This window comes from Microtus pennsylvanicus, chromosome 4 (assembly GCF_037038515.1).
Source record: "Microtus pennsylvanicus isolate mMicPen1 chromosome 4, mMicPen1.hap1, whole genome shotgun sequence".
Lineage (NCBI taxonomy): Eukaryota > Metazoa > Chordata > Mammalia > Rodentia > Cricetidae > Microtus > Microtus pennsylvanicus.
This window is the reverse complement of record NC_134582.1, coordinates 104,788,482-104,802,658: the sequence shown is the minus strand read 5'-3', so window position 1 is coordinate 104,802,658 and position 14,177 is coordinate 104,788,482. Positions and strand designations below refer to the sequence as shown.

The 14,177-nt window shown below is 46.4% G+C and overlaps 1 protein-coding gene across 6 annotated transcripts in view; it reads left to right on the top strand.

Annotated features, from left to right (window-relative positions):
* The window catches only part of Ripor2 (RHO family interacting cell polarization regulator 2), a 110,594-nt gene that overhangs the window by 61,806 nt on the left and 34,611 nt on the right, over positions 1–14,177 (top strand). For all 6 annotated transcript variants that reach the window (XM_075970024.1, XM_075970026.1, XM_075970025.1 and 3 more), the window contains exons 5-9: positions 405–428; positions 1,585–1,638; positions 3,468–3,617; positions 4,676–4,739; positions 12,023–12,066. In XM_075970024.1, coding sequence (XP_075826139.1) covers positions 405–428; positions 1,585–1,638; positions 3,468–3,617; positions 4,676–4,739; positions 12,023–12,066 — 336 coding nt within the window. The remainder of the gene's footprint in view (positions 1–404; positions 429–1,584; positions 1,639–3,467; positions 3,618–4,675; positions 4,740–12,022; positions 12,067–14,177) is intronic.

Sequence of the window (14,177 nt, the reverse complement as noted above, 5' to 3'; positions counted from 1 at the left end):
CAAAGTGTTATTTATCACACCTTAGCCCATCAAGGCAGCACAAACCCCGGCAAATCTGCATAGGCAACCCTGGCAGCTGTGTGAGAACAATGTTTACCTTCCACTTGGCTGGCAGATAAGACTTTGCTGGGTTTTGTTTATGAACCCTTAAAGCTGCCGAGAGACCACAAGAACTGGGTGCAGCTGGAGAATGGCAGAGGTCAGACGACGCTGACTCTGGAGGGTTCTCCAAACAACCCAGAGTTTTACTCATTAAGAACAAACCCCCAAAAATCCAGTAGAATTTAGTGGGGCTGGTGATTCCTTCACGGGCGATGTAGAAATGTGAGCAGGGTCATTTATTAAAGTGGACAGCATTTCTGAGGACGCTGTGTTGTAACCAAGGGTTCCTCCTTTCATTTCAGGGTGTGCTGTATGACCTAGACAAGGTAGGCCATCCCGGGTTGCGGCTGAAAAGTGAAACTCTGCACTTTGAGCAGATATCAGTAAGAGGCCCTTTGGGGGACAGTAAGCTTCCAGACAAAGAGTGATGCTCTTGTGTTGGGAAGGAAAATCCATTTTTTGTTCTTTTTCTTCCATGAAGAGGAAGAATGAACATCAGGGCCCGCAGAATCAAAGGGCATTCGGCTCGCAGGAAAGCCAGGCTCCAGGCTGTGTGTTTGCTCTGCTTTCTGAGAGTCTGGAACTTGGATTTAGAGGTCCTCACCATGTAGCCTTCAATAGTGGCTGCCTTTTTCATCAACTATGAGACTTCCCTAATTGGAAAATGCTGCAATTGTTTTGTGCCACCAAATATATATATATTCCACTATATATTCCATATATAATATTTAAAAAATAAAAATATATTATAAAATAGAAAAAATTATTCCAGTTAACTCTAGTTATTCTTTTCATGTAATATATATTTCATGTGATATATATATATATATTTCATATAATATATATTTATTCTTATTGGCAAAATTCTTTCAGGCCCTTTAGTAGTGAGATTTTTTGTGCCTTCCTTTTAGTTGTTTACAATATCACTCTCCATGCCATTCTGTATCCATAGCTTTATCTCAATGCCAAACCATGTATACTCTCTGTGAAGATATCTTAAAGGGCAGTTAACTCAAATGTATGTTACAACAGTATTTATAACTCATAGGACTGGCATGAGCAGCTGTATCTGTGAACCCAAACCGATGGCTATCTGCCACCATGGGCAAATAACAATTATAAAATGTACCTCGCTTCATACATAATTCAATATGCAAAAAAAACCCTCAGTTTAGAACATACAAAAAATGGTACTGCTCCACCAGAAATCGAATGGATTGGCCACCTTGGCATTAAACATGGGATGACCATGATTAGCTCAAGCTCATCTCTCATGGGAGTCAGTGTTTTGAAAAACATTTTCAAAATTAACATTCGAACACCCCTAAAATAGTGGCAAAGGTGGGAGAAAAGAGGAAGTAGTGAGTTACTGCATTTCCGGCACTTGTGCAGAGGATGTGCTAATGAAATCACTCTCGAAAGCCTAATCAATCGCACTGCGAATGGCTCACGCTCTTTTCAATCTTCTCCTTTTAATTCCAGCAAATTAAAACGATCGAAAGGTACATGCGACGCCTGGAGTTTCACATTAGTAAGGTAAACAGTGCTGCAGTTGTCTTTGCTTCTGTGTTTCTGCTCGCAGTTCCTGCCCGGCATAGGCCCACCCTGAGTCTAGCATGGGTCCAGTGAGCCTTTACCTAATAGATGCCTCAGCTGAACGTAGAAGTGAAAGCCTTGGGGCTGAGACCTGGCTCAGTGGCTCAGAGCACTGGCTGCTCTTCCGGAGGACCTCGGTTCAGTTCTCAGCTCCCACGTGGTGGCTCACAACCAATTGTAACTCCAGTCCTAGGGGAGCCAATACCTTCTTCTGACTTCCATGGGTACCAAGCATGAATGTGGTGCACAGACATACATGCAAGCAAAACACCCATTCATATAAAATAAATAAAATCCAAAAGAAAGAGAGGAATTAAGGGACGAAGGGTGGGAGGAAGGGAGGAAGATGGGGAGAAAGAAGAATGTGAAGACCGATTGTTCGTTGCTGTTGGGACTGCACTTTGATGAATCTGAGCAACTTAATTTCAGTTTCTCTGCTATTGATCCATGACTTCACAAAATTGTCTTCAGTAAATAACTTCATTTTTAATTTTTAAATACTTAGTCATGGGGCTAGAGAGATGTCTCAGTGGTTAAGATAACACTCTGCTCTTGCAGAGTTCAATTCCCAACACCTGCTTCCCTTGGCTCACAACCTCCTATAACTCCAGCTCGAGAGGATCTGATGCCCTCTTCTGGCTTCCAGGGGCACCTGCACTCAAGTATACATACCCGCACATGGATACACACAGTATGTAGGCACATAATTAAAAATAAAATAATTGTTTTTGTAAAGGCTATCTCCAAACCTATGGAAGTGGGTCTGTGGTTGAAAGTACTTGCTATGCAATCACTCAATCATGAGGACCAGAGTTTGGAACCCAGCACCCATGCCACAAGCTAGGTATGCCCAAAATGCTTGTAACCCCAGATCCAAGTAGGGCAAAGACAGGAAGCTGGCTGGGGCTTGTTGGCCTTCAGTTTGGGTGAGAAAACCTGAGCTACACACATTCAGGAGGAGACCTCTCCAACCTCAAAGGAATAGGTTGAGAGTGATAGAAGAAAGCAACTATTGCCATCTGCTGGCTCCTTCTGCACACACACACACACACACACACACACACGCACACGCACACGCACGCACCCACGCACGCACGCACGCGCGCACTTGCATGCAAATAAACTATCAACTCCAAAATTGTAGGTATCACCTGTTGGCAATGTTTCTTATAGTGATAATTGCTTTGTGTAGTGTAAGTTTTCTTTTTGGTGGGAAACCAGGAGCTCTCCCAATGCATATTCACATGCAGAGGGCTCCTGTCCTTATTGTGTAACTCCACAGTCCAGCACAGACCTACAAATTTATCCCCACTTCTCTGTGCCTCCATCCCTCCCTTTACTCCTTCCTTCCTTCCTTCCTTCTTTCCTTCCTTCCTTCCTTTCTTTCTTGAGACAGGACCTCAATGGCCTGGAACTCACAACCTCCTACCTCAGCCTCCCAAGTGCTGGGATTATAGGCAGGTGCCACTATGCCCAGCTACCTGAGTCAGTGTAAACAATCCCGGTGGTAGCCTCAAAGACATGAAAAGGCCTTTTCAGTTTATGTCACTTAGAAACAAGATCGAGCAAAATCTACTTTGAAAAGAATAAACAAACAAAATGTGTCACACCGTGCTGAAAGTAAGTGACTGGTCTAAAGGAATCACCTCGGCAAGACTCTGCTTCTTGAGAGCAGCAATACAGTGTATCTTTAAGGGCATGACAACGGCCTGTGGGACTTCTCTCAAGCATGACAGTTATTGATCTCTTTCCTGCTTGGGTTCTGGCAGGTAGACGAGCTGTATGAAGCCTATTGTATCCAACGGCGCCTCCAAGATGGTGCCAGCAAAATGAAGCAAGCATTTGCGGCGTCCCCTGCCAGCAAGGCTGCCCGAGAGAGTCTGTCCGAGATCAACCGCAGCTACAAGGAGTACACAGAGGTAAGCCCTGTCGTCTCTTTCCGTGACTGTGCCTGACCTGTTAGTGACTGCCAGGAAAAGGTGAACTGCAGCACACAAACCCATGCCATACTTTAGAAGATACACACAAATGCAGCCAGACCTGCAGGCACAGGCCTGTAATCCCAGCTACTCGGGAAGCTGAGGCAGGGGAATTGCAAGTTCAAGGCTAATGTGGGCTACAGAGTGAGTTCAAAGCCAGGCTGGGCAGTTCAGTGAGACCATGTCTCAAAAGGACAAAAAAAGAAAAAGTAAAGGCTGGGAAAGTCGGTCAGTGGTAGAGCATCTATTTCCCTGGCAGACATGAAGCTCCTCCCCTAGTATGGCAGAGAAAAAACTGTAAGCAAACAAGACAATGGTGGAATTGTTAAGCCAAGCCCTGATGCTTAACATCCCGTCATTTAAATCCACTTCCCAAAGCTGTAGTGTGCCCTGGAGGACGAGTTGACACAGGTTAAGATGTCTAGCCCACGTATGGTATTGATGTGCGTATCCATCCTACCTGCAGCTTTGTTTTTGTTATTATTTGTTTGTTTGTTTATTGTTGATATGTATATAAGAAATTTTTATCCAAGATAAAGAACCATGAACAGAAATGTGTCTTCCTGCTTTCTGTTGGTCCCTGGGGTCCAAGCACTGAACAGGGAGGCTTTCACCCCTCTAGGGCCTCTGGAAGAACAGCCTGTGCTCTTAACCACGGAGCCATCTCTCCAGCCCTGTGACCTGCATTTTGAGCACACCAAAATTACAAGATCCCACAACAGCCCTAATAATCACGACAGTTTCAAAGCAGTGAAAATCACAAGCGGTTTTCTCACACCTGCAATCGCACGGCTCAGAGTGCTTTCACGTGTGTAGCTGTGTTCATCCCTGCCTGCATCCATACATTCTGAGCATGGGTGACTCCAGTTGTTAACCTAGTGGCCCTGGGTTCTTGAGACGGTAGTAGCAGTTTATGCGGTCACTACTGGAATGCCTTGTGCTTCAAGCTGCAGCGTGGAGGGTGGTGGATCTAACTCCATCTCCTGTGCTCTTTGCAGAACATGTGCACCATTGAGGCGGAGCTGGAGAGTCTTCTGGGAGAATTCTCCATCAAGATGAAAGGTAATCTCTCCTCGTTTAGAGAGAGAGAGAGGTGCCGGCTCCACAGAGCTTCCTGAGAAGGCATGCTATTTGTGTTTTCCTTGCAGAGACATAAGGTCACCCTCAGCCCTCTCATTCATGGTGGTATTCTGATGAGTCTCTTCTTGACTCTTGCCTTCACATTTAGAAACGGCGTTTATTGTAGGACTATGTCAAACAGGCAGAAAAACCGAGTGAGCTAAACAGCAAACCTTCACAACCCATCCCCCAGAGTCGGTAATCACCAAGACTTTGCCACGTTTTCTTTTCCCTCTGATGAGCTGGAAAACTCCAGAGGAGTGAAACCCAAGTGTGTCAGCCTGTGCCCTGTAAACTTCAGTGACGAGATCTGAAGGAATAGGGCCATCTTCTTATGTAACCGCAGAGCCTCATCCTGTTGTCCCGTTATCACATCTAACAGAATTAACAAGCCTTTGTCATTAACCTCGTTCGCTTGCACACGGCCCCGGCTGTCTCAGAAATGCTGCCTACGGTTGCTTTGCTTCAGTCAGGACCCACACAAGGCATGTGTTATAATTAGCTATCAGACGGATTCCCCCATCTAAAAACCCCTGTCCTACATTCGAGACTTGCCTGTTGGCATCTCTGCTTATTTATCTACTTAGGATATTTCTTTTTGTTCAGAACTTTTCTACGTAATTCAGACTGGTCTCAAGCCCAAGGCAATCCTCCTGCCACAGCCTGCTCAGCACTGGGGTTATAGGTCTATATCACTCTACCTGACTTACTGTCACATAAATCATTTTATTTGTTCCTTCCCTCCCAGGGTCCTGTGAGTCTGTGACGTTTAGTACAGAATGTTCTGCTCTAGAGGCATCATTGGTTTAGACTACAGCATCTTCAGCATTAAGAGGAAGCCTGGTTTCAGAAAAGAGAGCACCACCTAGATATGGTCACACTGACATTGCAGTGTCCACAGTGGCCATCAGGGCTGGGGGTCAGCACCATCCCAGCCAGTCCTTTTCTCTCCCACGTTTTGGCCCATTGGACTGCAGTTGAGCGGACGGGACCCTGCGGTCCTTTCTCTCAGTGTGGTTGCTTGTTTAACAGTTTGATCCCTAGATTGCTAATGAGGATAATAATCTTACCTACTTTCTGGAAAAAGGAGAGTAAAGAGGGGAGACTCTTTCAAAGGGGCTCAGGGTGGGGCTAGAGATGGCACAATAGTTAAGAACATCAGTTCTTGAAGAGGACCTGGGTTTGATGTCCAGTGCCTACATGACAGCTTACATCCACTGGTAACTCCAGTTCCAAAGGATCTGGTGCCCTCTTCTGACCTCCTAGGGCAGCAGGCAAACATGTCGTGAGTTCATGCACCTTGCCCATGCCAAGCATCTGCACCTTTCCAACTCTGTGGGCCCATTTGCTTCCACTTGGGTCTCCAAATGAGGCAGTGGTTCAAAACCACTCTGGACCCACCCTTCCTCTCAGCAGTTCAGAATCTGTACAGGCAGTATGGAGTTCTAAAGGTCTTTCAATTTCTAGATGATTCTGTCAGCAGCCTGGTTCCTTGTGGACTAGCATGCAGAGTGAAGTTACTTTGTCACTGTTAACACAAGGACTGCCCACGTCCTGTTTCTGACATTCACTGATATCAGATGCTTCCATTTCTGATGAGAGGGATATTTCTTCTGTTTCATATGGCTGGTGGCCAAGAGACATTAGATGACTTCACACAGTTCACACAGTAAACTGATGTCAGACTTGAAACTGAATTTTGGGTCCTGGCTCCTATGTTACTTTCCTCATCTCTGTGACAAAAGGCAGCTCTGGGGAGAAAGGGTTTACCGTAGTTATGGTTTGTCATGGCAGGGAGGGTGTAAAAGAGCTCATGGCTGTGGGGCCTGCAGCTGAGGCGCCTCCAGTTTCCTAGGAGCAAGCAGAGAAAGGACTGATGCTCAGCGCACCTCCCTTTTGTTGTTGTGATTCAGTGCAAACCCCAGACTGCAGGATGTGGCCACCCACATTCAGGGTGGGTCTTACCTTCTAAATAAACTGACCCTGGAAACACCCTCACGGATAGACCAAAGGGTTATGCTTCACTGATTCTCAGGCTCCTGCTTGCTTGACAGGGTCTCATGTAATATTTGCTACACATCCAAGGCTGACCTTGAACTCTTGATTTTCTTACCATTCCCTACCCACTAATTGGTAGGATTCTAGTCACCCATCACCATACCCAGCCTTCCAGGCATTTTTTTTTTATTCAAGCAATTTGACCGTGGAAATTAACCATCTCAGCTGCCAGTACATGGCCACCTTAATGCCACATTATGAAGAAGTTTTAACAATTGAACAGACACAGCCGTTGCTCAAATGCTGCTTTTTTGTTCCCTAGAGAAGGGATCCTCTTCACCCTAAAACACAGTCAACCAAAAAGCCTGGTAGGGGAAAGGGACTACCCACTATCCACGTGATCTAAATCTGGAGGTAGTAAGGAGATGATATTGAGATTCTGCCATTGGAAGAAATATCCTGGCCACCAGCCATGAACTGGGTGCCTTGAGCTGAGCCAGCAAATGCTGGAACTGTCTGCTCTGCTCTCTCTCTGCCCGCTTTTCTCATCTGCCTCCTTGGTTGCCCTAATCTCACTCCCACCCTCTTAATGTAAAAATCTCAGAAACTGCATCTGTATCTCTGTCTCTGTCTCTCTCTCTCGCGCACACACACACACACACACACACACGCACCATGCTCTTCTCCTCCACAAAAGAAGACCTCACTGCTCCTAGATTCCTATGAGCCACTCCTGTCCTTTGCCTTTGATTACGATGCACCCCCAGCCCCTACCCCCCATATGCAAAACCAGCCCCTTGCATCACATTCTCAGATCTGGCAACCCCTAACTTCCTCCCGACACACCCTCCCATACTTCCCCTTTGCTCAACCCCACAACTAGCTACAACATGAAGGGTGGTTGTCCTGCTGATGGTGATAAAGACACAGGGGCAAGAGCTACTGAAATAGGCACACCGGTCTTTGCCTCCTCGTGGCCCCTGGCCTGATCTCCACAGCTGCTGGGGTGGGGAGGGGGCCTCTGAGTCTCGTATCCTCACTCAGTGGGCATCCATGGACCATTGAGCCAGTCAAATTGCCAGAGTGCTGTGGAAGCCTGAGCCCATGAGGGAGGGGGTGCTGCTGAGGACCGAGGCAGGAGGATCTGAGCACAAAGCCACCTTGGGCAGCATAGTGAAGTGTCTGAAAAGAAAAAAGAAAATTAAGTCACGTTTGGTGGTTCATGCCTGTAATCTCAGCACTCAGCAATCAGTAATCTAGGAGCAGCGAGGTCTTCTTTTGTGGAGAAGAGGACTGTACATGTGTGTATTTGTGTGCATGTAAGAGAGAGAGGCAGAGGCAGGGCAAACCTGGGCTTCAGAGTAAGACACAGTATCAAAAAAAAAATTTTTTTAAAGAGGTTTCCACTGAGGGGAGGCTTGGTGGGCTGGGGATGAAGGGAGCTTCCTAAAGTAACCTTGGACTTAGAACAAATAAGCTGAAAGCTCTCCCGGAAGGTGGGGAAGCTGCCCAGAGCTGACAGGGGGAGTGCCGTGGCCTACATGCTCTGTAGACCTGCTGTGGGGAAGCTACAGGGCCAGAGTCTGAAAACTCCTGAATGCCCAACTGAGGAGAGAGAACTTGATTCAGGACCACGAACCAGGAAGGAAGCTGAGAATTGCCGCCTCTTACAGAAAACTGGTTTCTTCTCGGTTATTACCTCACTGAAAGTGAGTTCCAGGAGCACGCATGTCCAGAGGTCAGGTAGGCACCATGGCTTGTAGGGCAAGGCCAGCCTCTGGTGAACAAGGAACCTGCCTGTAGAGCAGGAAGGTCTGTGTTAAGACACGCAACTGTTACGTACTTGGCAATTTGCCTTAAGTAGGAGGTAATACTCTTTGGAAGGCCGTGGCAGAACTGGGAAACAGTGGAGGACTTCCATGATAAAACCTTGTCAAAGCAAAGGAAGTTAGTGGCACAGGGAGCAAGGGTGGGTAACTGTAGCTGTGTGGCTATACAGCTGTGTGGCTGTATAGGGGTGTGGCTGTATAGGGGTGTGGCTGTATAGGGGTGTGGCTGTATAGGGGTGTGGCTGTATAGGGGTGTGGCTGTATAGGAGTGTGGCTGTATAGGGGTGTGGCTGTATAGGGGTGTGGCTGTATAGGAGTGTGGCTGTATAGGGGTGTGGCTGTAAAGCTGCGTGGCACTATAGCTTTGTGACTGTAGAGCTGTGTGACTATGTAACTGCATGGCTGTATCGCTGCATGGCTGTATAGTTCTATGGCTGTATAGCTGTGACTGTATAGCTATGTGACTGTATAACTATGTGGCTGTATAACTGCGTGGCTGCATAGTTCTGTGGCTGTATTGCTGCGTGGCTGTATAGTTCTGTGGCTGTATCGCTGCATGGCACTATAGCTATGTGGGTGTATACTCGGCAACTTTTCTCCACTGTGATAAACTCTCTGAAAGGGGAAAGGATTCCCTGTGGCTTACAGTTTGGGAGAATTCAATCCACTGTGAGAGAGGGAGCCATGGTAGCTAGAGGGTCTTGCAGCTGAGACAAGGGTTTGTACATCCAAGTAGATCAGGAAGTCATGCAGGGGCTAGAAGCAAGCAGAACTATAAACCTCAAGACCCACCCTCCAGTGTGTGGTTCCCTTCAGTTAGGACCCAACTCTTGAAGACTCCAGAACCTCTCAAAACAGAGTTCCCAGCTGGTGACCGAATGTTTCAACATGAGCCCGGGACATTTCATATTCATATAGTCGTGCTGGTAATTTTGAGAAGGGGGTGTTAAAAAGACTCCCCCGCCCCTTCTCACCTTCTCTAGCATGGTACATGGTCCGCTTCTTTTAAGCGGTGCCCCTATTGTCAGTGCGACCGTAAACAGGCAGCAGATTACCTCCAAACTAATCATCTGTAGGTTTTTCAAAGGATCAGTTGGGTTTTGTTAGAATTAGCACATCAGACTTTGGATTCATAAGAGCCAGCCAGCAATGCTTTCTTTCAGATGCGTTTTGTGGAGGGAATGGGGGGGGGAGCTAAATGCTCCAGAAAATAGCTTCCTCCAATCCTGCTTTTATTACAGCGAGTCCTCCTAAGTGGCTCGTTAGCTTCTAATTACTTGCGAGGGCTGGTCCTAGATGAATGGGCTCGCCAAATGAAAGGTTTGCCAAGTTGGTGAACTGCTGCCATCTACTGACGAACGGTGGTAAAACGTGGGTCCATTTTGAGGCTTCCCTGGACTTACAGATCTTATTCATAACCACTCCCATAGGTCAAGGGGAAGCAGATTCCTTCATTCCAGATTCTCACAGCCTATTAGTTGAACCATTCATTGAAGGTAAAACACACAGTGTGGGGTCATCTTTGTTATGTTCCAGGAGTAAAAATGTGGTTTACTAGAAACACAACCCAGGGCAGGGAAGACAGCATGGAGAGAGAGCATCAGGACCTGAGTCTGAAGCGCAGAATCCACGTAGAAAGCTGGGCATAGTGTTGTGCGCTAGGGTGTTGGGGAGCAGAGATAGTTGAGACAGGTAGGTAGGATAGGTCCCTTTGTTTTCGGGCCAGCCAGTCTAACCAAACAGCAACCTCATTAAGAGATCCTGTCTCACAAAATAAGGAGGATACAACAATCGACGAAAACGGTATCGGTATCAGCGTCAAACTCTGGCCTCCACATAACCAGGCACACGTGTGCACTTGTGTACATGCACAAGCATATTCAAATACAGGAAATAACCTTCCAGGGCTCAAAGGTTATAAATGAAAAACATCTGTGACAAATTTTTCACTGGAATTTTTGTCCTAAATTTTTTCCTGAGAAAATTCTAATGTATATAAATATTTTCACCCTTCTGCGGTAGTCTTTCGGTAAATAGCTATAAAAAGAAGAAAAAGGGTGACCAAAGCTGTGGGACTCCCGAGCTGCCCCAAGACGATGACCAACTCTTCTGACAAGATGCTTTTGCTGCTGAACCAGACTGCTGCATAGCAGACCTCAAGGGGCGCGATTCATTTCAAAATGACTTACAGAGGGCACAGGGAAAGGAAAGCCACCTTGTGCTGGCTAGTTCTGTGTAGCTTGACACAGGGAGAGTCATCTGAAAGGAGGGACCCTCGAGTGAGAAAAGGCCTCCACGCCATCAGCGTTTTCTTAATGATTGATGTGGGAGGGCCCAGGCTATTGTGGGCGGGGCCATCCCTGGCTGGTGGTGGGGCCATCCTGGGTGCTATAAGAAAGCAGACTGAGCAACCAGAGGGAGCAAGCCAGTAAGCAGCACCCCCCCCCCCGAGCCTCTGCACCAGCTGTTTACCCCAAGTTCCTGCGCTGATTTCTTTCAGTGACGTGGAAGCATAAGCCCAATAAACCCTTTCCTCCCCAGGTTGTTTTGCTTGTGGTGTTTATCACAACATTGATAACCCTAATTAAGACACACCTCTTCTGTTGAGGGTGCAAGCTGTTGGTGATTGGTTGGTTGGTTGGATTGGTTTGTTGTTTGTTTGTTTTTTTACTTATTTTTATTTTATGTGCATTGGTGTTTTGCCTGCATGTATATCTGTGTGAGCGTGTCAGATCCTGGAGTCAGAGACACTTGTGACCGGCCATGTAAGTGCTGGGAATTGAACCTAGGTCCTCTGGAAGAGCCATCAGTGCTCACAATCACTGAGCCATCTCTCCAGCCCCTTGGTCTGTTTCCTTAATCACCAGTTTTGTGTACATTATAGTCTATTTCTAGCAATTTCATAACCATAAACAGTGGCATCGTTATGCTGTCTAAAAAGGATGAGAAAACCAGAACAATAAGTGTGTTCAGTCAAGTTATGGGTGTGGGGGAAAAGGACAAGGACTCCAAAGGGAAGTATTTAGTGTCACAGAAGGGAAAACAAGAGGCCAGTTTATTTTCGTGAGAATATTTTTGTCTGTGAAAGAATAGATCTTTCTGGTCCTGTTGCCCTGATCCTGAAATCTGCCCAAGGTACACAGAATTCTAACTACCCAGCATCCTCTCCAGTCCTAGCAATCCCCCCCAGCCACCCTATCAAGGAAAGTCCCCTCCAGCTTTGATGGATGGAGTCCCTCTAGATCCCCTGCAAAGGCTGTTTGCTTAAGGTGGTCCCAAATCTGTTATCTGAATCTTCTCCAGTTTCATATATTACTTGAGTTTTTCACCATTGACGAGTTGGGCCTCTAAAGGAGGGACGTGTGTTCTGTGACTCACAGCACCATCTCTTGCTTACAGGTCTGGCTGGCTTTGCTCGCCTTTGTCCTGGAGATCAATATGAAGTAAGTAACATGTCGGTCTACATGTTGACATAGGGGCTTGAAGGACAAGGGTTGTCTATAGTTTTGTTTTTTGTTGCTGCTGCTGCTGCTGCCTCTGCTGTTTTGGTACCAGGAACTAAACCCAGGATCTTGTGCTTGCTAAGCAAGTGCTCTACCCATTGAGCTGCATCTTCAGTCAATGTTTTACTTTTTGACTAAATTGTGTGTGTGTGTGTGTGTGTGTGTGTCTGTCTGTCTGTCTGTCTGTGTGGGTGTGGACAGGAGTACAGGTCCTGCAGAGACCAGAGCTTGAGTTGCAAGCAGTTGTGAGCTGCCTGGTGCAGGTGCTATGAACTGAGCTCAGGTCCTCTGCAAAAGCAGCGTGTACTCTTAATAGCTGAGCCATCTCTCCACTCCTACTTTTTGGTTTTGAAACAGCATTTCGTAAAGTTGCTCAGGCTAGCCTTGAACTTGAAATCCTCCTGCCTCAGCTAGGATGTCAGGTACACACTACCAGTTATTTTTGATTAATTTATCTTTAACACTTTGAGCCAGTGAGGAGGTTTGGAGGGTATCTAAGAACTCCCGCATACAGAACGTGACCGCTCCATTTACCCCGTTACCATGTGGATGCTACTTTGCTCACAGCAACCACGACCCTTCATTGCTAAGTTCTCCCAACAATCCTTAACGCCTCCAAACTTAGCATTGCCTCTTCAGCAAATGCCATCTGATAGTCTATGTTCATAGTTTCCCAAGTGCCCCAAAATTTTACACTGTAGCAGTTTTTCTTCCTGATTCAAGATCTAATCTAGGACATTATTGATTCAAAGTTTTAGGACTATAAAAGGGACACAGCTACCAGGCATGTCCAGCTCATGGCCTGTGAACTGCCTGCAGCCAAGAATAGGAACATGGGCCTGACACAAAATCATAAACATCAGACATTAGGAGATAATTTGTATGTGTGTGGAAACTTTTGTTAACTCAGTTTCACAGTTCTTGAGTGTGAGCTTTGTGTGTGTCAATATCATCTGACCGTGTCCAAAGGTTGGACATGACCAATACCTGACTGTAGAGTTTTCTTTATAAAAACATAAACAACACAGTAGCTCATACCTGAAGAGATTGTCAGCTTGAGATAGCCTGAACCTTGCCAGGAGGTGATGGTGCATGCTTTTAATCTCAGCACTTGGGAGATAGAGGCAGGTGGATCTCTCTGAGTTCTAGACCAGTCCAGTCTACAAAGAGAGTTCCAGAAGAGCCAGGTCTACACTGAGAAACTCTATCTCTGAAAGCCAAGAGAGAAAGAGAGAGAGGCTGAGACACACAATAAGACCATGTCTCAAAAACAAAGCAACCAAAACCTTTTTGAAACAGAAAGGCCTTGTGTCCTCTCCTTCTTCAGAAGAGCATGCACACAGTACTTTCGTCATCTCCTTGTAAAGGCTCTAAGGTCGTCCACAACAGCTTTCCTTCTCTGCTGGAGAACAGAAGGTTTCAGTCTTTACCAATGTCACCTCCCTCATTCAGCGGAAGAAACTTCTATTTCTCCATTCTGGATGCAAATAGAATTGGAGATGGTTCTTGTCTCTCTAAAAGAGCTGGTGTCAGCAAGGAGCTCTGATGGCTGAGATGGTGATGCAGGATAGACAAAGACAAGTTTCACATTGAGTGGGCAGACTAACACAGGGCTATGACCTTTTTTGGTTTTTCAACTCAGAGATCTGCCTGCCTCTGCCTCCCAAGTGCTATTAATAAAGGCATTCTCCACCAACACCTGACCTCTTTTTTAAATACCTATGTAGATTTATTTTTATTTTATGTGTATGAATGCTTGCCTGCATGTATATCTGTATACCACATGTGTGCCTGGTGCCTGCAGAGACCAGAGGAGGGTGTTGGATCCCCTGGAACTGAAATTAAGGTAGTTATAAGTCATAATGTGGGTGCTGGGAACCAAACCTCAGTTCTCTGCAAGAAAAGCGAGTGCCCTTAGTCACTGAGTAGATTCTCCAGCTGTTGCTATGCTGTCTTACTAAAGAAGCTTCCACACCCTCAGCTACAGAAGCAGAATGTACTCCTTGACTAGGCCAAATGTGCTGACGATATGCCTATAACAAATAGCCAGC